The 5,193-nt window shown below is 33.7% G+C and overlaps 1 protein-coding gene across 1 annotated transcript; it reads left to right on the top strand.

Annotated features, from left to right (window-relative positions):
• The first annotated feature begins 2,340 nt into the window (after positions 1-2,340).
• On the top strand, positions 2,341-4,655 carry LOC145102855 (uncharacterized). The gene is made up of 4 exons (XM_079040340.1): positions 2,341-3,064; positions 3,163-3,249; positions 4,188-4,255; positions 4,347-4,655. The coding sequence occupies exons 1-4, from the start codon at positions 2,384-2,386 to the stop codon at positions 4,465-4,467; spliced, it is 957 nt and encodes a 318-aa protein (XP_078896466.1). The 5' UTR covers positions 2,341-2,383; the 3' UTR covers positions 4,468-4,655.
• Positions 4,656-5,193: the final 538 nt, after the last annotated feature.

Here is a 5,193-nt window from a genome sequence, read left to right as displayed (position 1 = left end):
ACTATGATTAGAGCAAGATAGGGAAGAAACCCTTACGTTTGGAAGCCGGAATTCGCGGTTTTGGAGTCGGGTTCGGGTCTAGAGAGAGAAAGTAGTGAGAGAGAGTGAATGAGTGGTAAAAGAGTGTTCAAATGATGTTCACTCTCATTTCATATGCCTCGGGTATTGCACCCGATACACGGCTACCCGATGCTAAAGTTTAACGGGGTTGAAACTTTTTACCCGGGTGAAGTAGTTGAAAAGTAATATAACTCTATTTAGTTAAACGGGGTTAACACTTACAAGTTATAATTACTTATGATAATGTCAGGACATATAAATAACTAGATATTTGTTTATTGACGACTCCAAACATCACGGAAAACAATAAATATAACGACGAATTCCGTTAGTGCAGACAGGATTTGTAACGGCAATAAATTTGGGTTGCCACACAAGGGGGTGTGCGGCCGTACACCCATCATGTTCTTGCAAAATTGGTTGATTTAAGGTGAATCAAGGCTAGAAGCAAAGGTTTAGCATGTCCAATTAGATGATAGGGGCTAAACTCTCACTTTGGAGGGCCTTTAAGGTGTGTACGACCAACCTCATGAAGGTGTACGGCCGTACTCCCTTCAAGGGATGAAGAAGATGTTGAAACATGATGAATCAAGGCTTGAATCAAGAGATCTTTCAAGAATAACAAGCTATGAATGGAATACTTACGCTTTTAAAGCTTGAAAAAGGTTTACAGCCTCCAAGAACTAGTGTGTGTTCTTGGTGTTCTTGGTGAAAGATGAAGATCTAGCCAAAGATGAAATTAATGATATGAAAACACGAATTCACCACTAGATAAAGCAATGTAGCAACTATTCAAGGAAGGAAAACACTTAGATTTGTGGAGATCTTGATGAACACTTGATGAAGGTAGAGAGAGTCGAAGTTCTAGACTTGAAAGTGTGTAAAGTGGTGAAAGATGGCTAAGTACTCCTTATATAGGGAGAGTGTACGGCCAAGAGGGGGTGTACGGCCATACACTCCTCTTGAAGGAGAGTTTGGCCTGAATGCTTATATTATGACCTAGAATAGCTCATCCCTGAACCCAAACCTTGATTGTACTAAGCTTAGAATGCTCAAACAGACCCTAAACAAGGCTAAAAGATAGCAGAAACGAGTCTGATTCTGATTGAATTGAATGACTTATACAAAAGAGAAATTTCGGGTTGTCACATATATATGCATGCCCAATGCAAGTCTAGAAGTCAAACTTGGTCAAAATGGAGAAATAAGACCAAAATCCCATGCATGGAGCTCAATGCAAAATCAAACTTCAGATCCAAAAGTTACAAACTTTATCTCATCTAACCTACCTAAATTCGAAATCAACCAAGAAATCCAATAAATCCCATATCAATGGAGAGAGAATCAAAAAGGTGGAAACTTTTACTCACCATGGTCCAAAAATGAAGTCTTTTTGCTAGATCTACACTTTCTGCAATGTTTAAAGTAATATATTACTGCATACTAGTCATCAAAATTATGCTTAGCTTAGATTAATTTTCATACAAAAATTAGTTGTGGCAATATTCATGAGCAAATCGCAAATCTTAAATAAGTACACATATCGTTTTTATAAATCGTATCATCATATGTTTTCTTATGAATCAAATTTACTCCAGACGTTGTAGTTGACTGTTAATAAAAATATTATGGTTATATTTAATTGTAGCTTTATAAATTTAAATAATAATAAGAATATGTTGAAGATGTTTTTTTTGTTAAAAGCAAAGTGTATTTTAGTTGACAATTTACTTTTGAAGTTAAGGATCATTTATATTATGCACTAACAGAGTCGAGCTTACTGTCTAGATCCGTTTAATAATGAAACACAATAAAAACTCGGGATTTGTTTCGTTCGATCCAAATTGAACTTTTAATCAGCTGATTTTGAATAACTTACGAATAGCTCGACTTATTTATACCTAACCGTAGTTAGATATACATAAAATAAACAAGTTAAGAGAATTTATAAACATTTAAAAAAAATAGTGACTAAATGAATATCCAGTCGAAGGAACAATTTCAATATTAACCTAAAACTAAATACTTAATTATTAAACATGTTACCCTCTACCATATGTCAAATATAAATTTCGGAAAATCAGATTATTTATTTATTTATTTATAAACTTGCAATATAAATAGTTAATGTTCGTTTTCAAAAATTAAAGTGCATTCTATAATATTGAAGTTTGACAGAACATATATCCGTGGATATTATCATATGCTTATTTATATTTATTTACAGATAAATACACTGATAATGACACGACACCAAAAAAAATATTTCTCCATATATTCAAAAACCTCCCAAATTCTTGCGCATTAATCTTACGTTTCAGTCATGCTCTCTACCATTCGATCTCTCCGGCTCCACAGCCGTCTCCTGTCCCTCCACGGCGGCATCAAACGCCTTCCTATGGTTGCCGCCGAAGCTCTCCTATCGGTTTACTATTCCTACTGTAATCTCTCCCCATGCACCGTCGACCTCGACGATTGCCAAACCTCAATGCACATATGGGCGGCGAACCACCGCCGCTGCAACAAGCCAAACCTCGTTCTCGTCCATGGCTACGGCGGTAACTCCAAGTGGCAATTCATATTGCAGGTAGCTCAATTGACTCGTGATTTCAATGTTTACATACCAGATCTAGTGTTTTTCGGCAAATCGTACTCGACGAGGACGGAGCGTACGGAGGAGTTTCAGGCGAAGTGCGTGTGCGATGGAATGAAGAAATTGGGAGTTGAAAGATTCTCGGTGTATGGAATTAGTTACGGAGGATTTGTGGTGTATCGGATGGCGGAGATGGAGGAGAAGATGGTGGAGAAGGTGGTGATTGTGAGCAGTGGAATTGTGTATACGGAGGAGCAGAAATCGGAGTATCTGGAGAAGATAGGGCGGAATGTGGTGGAGATTTTGGTACCGGAGAAACCAGAAGAAATACGAACGCTGTGCAGATTGTCTATGTATAAATCTGATATTGGAAAGTGGTTTCCTGATTTCTTCCTTCGTGGATTCATTGCTGTAAGTGTTTAATTAAGCTTTTCATCTCTATTATGGTTAGATTTGAATTGAAGGGAGAATTATAGTATAATCGATCAATCATTATTCCAAATTTGCAGGCAGATAGATGGAGGAAGGAAAGACAAGAACTGATTGAGAATTTGCTTTCGAAGAAACCTGATCCTCATCTTCCTGTTCTTACCCAGGTGCCATGGATACAACTTTTAATTTACTCTCACTTTTCAAAACTAGTTTACGTAGTAACGACGACGTTTTCAGATTAAAGTCAAATTACGATTAAATACGACACATTTTTGGCTTTTACAGATATAGTCAAAATAAAATTACGTATTAACGACACTTTTTTTAGCTTTTCTTATTACTTATATAATTATTTTTATACTATGTGACCATTTTATTAAGCTTTTAAATTCAACATCAGCAACATAAGTTTTGTATAATTAAAACGTAAAATTGAATATTGCATGTTTAAACTAATTATAGACATTACAACAATACAACTTAAATTATTGGGATACAAATACAATTTTCTTAAGTAAAAAAGAAAAAAGAAAAAAAAAGACAAATGTTATGTGTAGATGACACGATACAATGACATACAAGTTCAATAAGATTTTATATGTGGGCCCGGGGGTTTTAAACGTTTATAGAAAATACTCAAAGAAATTTATGATCAAATATTTGACGATACATGTTTATCCGATATTTATGGTAGCGTGATCGATATAATTTTCTTATGATAATGACTTTACTATTATATTTTATGATTTTTAAATTTATCTACTTTCGTAGTAGTACTAATATGAATAATTTCATACTATATAGAAAATAGTTTCATATTATGTATTTATTGATTGTTTTGTGTAGTTTAGAAGAAAATGGCTATTTAAAAAAAAAAAATACTTTTGTTAATATCTTTATCATTTTTTCTTAAAAAATATGAATAAAAAGGTTTATGGCACAACCAAATTTGAGCATGCTAAAACCTTATGTATTTTGGATTGCTATTTAACCACTCTATTTTACCAATTTTATTTATTACGTTTTTTTTATATATTGATAATTTATATTCACTTTGAGTGTACATTTATAATAAATTAAGAGTACGTATTTGGTGATGAAGGAAACACTTATAATATGGGGAGAGAAAGACAATATCTTCCCGATTCAGTTGGGACATCAACTACATAGGTATTTTGTTTTGTTTTGTTTTGTTTTTTTTTTATATAAAATTTAAATTATTTATTCATTTATTTATAATTAAGTAAAAATCATTACTTAGGCACTTGGGTCCGAAGTCAAAGCTAAAGATAATTAAGGACGTAGGGCACGCTGCAAATGTCGAAGCTCCAAATTCACTCAACGAATTGATTACATCGTTTGTATTAAGTGGTCGTTCCTAGTTTTAATTAATTAATTTATTTTCTTAGATTTACATATAATTATTTTGTTGTTTATAAATTGTTATTCATATCATATTGTGAATTTGTAATGTTGTAAAGTCGACGTACTCGGTACTCATCATACCAACAAACACCATTACTTGGCAAAACTATGACTGAAATATATAAAAAGAAGAATAAATTATATACTTGGTACCTGTGGTTTGCTTTTTAATGTGTTTTTTTGGTTCAATTTTTTGGAAAATTCATATGGTTGGTTTATGTGATTTCCAAATCTTGCATTAGAGTTCCATGAAGCAATTATTGTTTATAATGCTCCGTTAAAATACTATAGAATGACCATTATGCATATTCTTTTGCTTTATGTTATTTTCGAAAACATTTTAGTTTCAATGACCATTCTTTTAAAAAAATGAAAAATGAATGAAAGCCTTGAAAGAGTCATCAACATCTCGTCATGGTAAACTAAGGGTTACCGGTGACATGTTAAAGAAGAAAGGCGAATGGACAGAAGTTCGACGTCGGAAGCCCCTCCCCCGTAAACCTAACTTCAAGGGCACAAGCGAAGTTACTCCTTTCTACCTTTTAAACCTTTCGGGCAGTGTTAGAAGATTAGAAATCTGGAAGCCATATGCTAAGATTGGGAGACTTGTAGACGTCTATGTCGCCAACATAAGAGACGCCTATTGGGTTTCTAAAGCATCAAATACACTATCTAAGGTAGCG

Source organism: Lactuca serriola, chromosome 4, assembly GCF_051521515.1.
Source record: "Lactuca serriola cultivar US96UC23 chromosome 4, Lser_US96UC23_V15, whole genome shotgun sequence".
Lineage (NCBI taxonomy): Eukaryota > Viridiplantae > Streptophyta > Magnoliopsida > Asterales > Asteraceae > Lactuca > Lactuca serriola.
This window is presented reverse-complemented; position numbering and strand designations above follow the sequence as displayed.

What these genes read in the sequence shown, in the direction of transcription:
- LOC145102855 (XM_079040340.1), top strand. Translation starts at nt 2,384, where the DNA reads ATGCTCTCTACCATTCGATCTCTCCGGCTCCACAGCCGTCTCCTGTCC. An exon ending in ATCTTCCTGTTCTTACCCAG is followed by an intron (nt 3,250 to 4,187) that starts GTGCCATGGATA and finishes TTGGTGATGAAG; the next exon opens with GAAACACTTATAATATGGGG. An exon ending in TTGGGACATCAACTACATAG is followed by an intron (nt 4,256 to 4,346) that starts GTATTTTGTTTT and finishes ATCATTACTTAG; the next exon opens with GCACTTGGGTCCGAAGTCAA.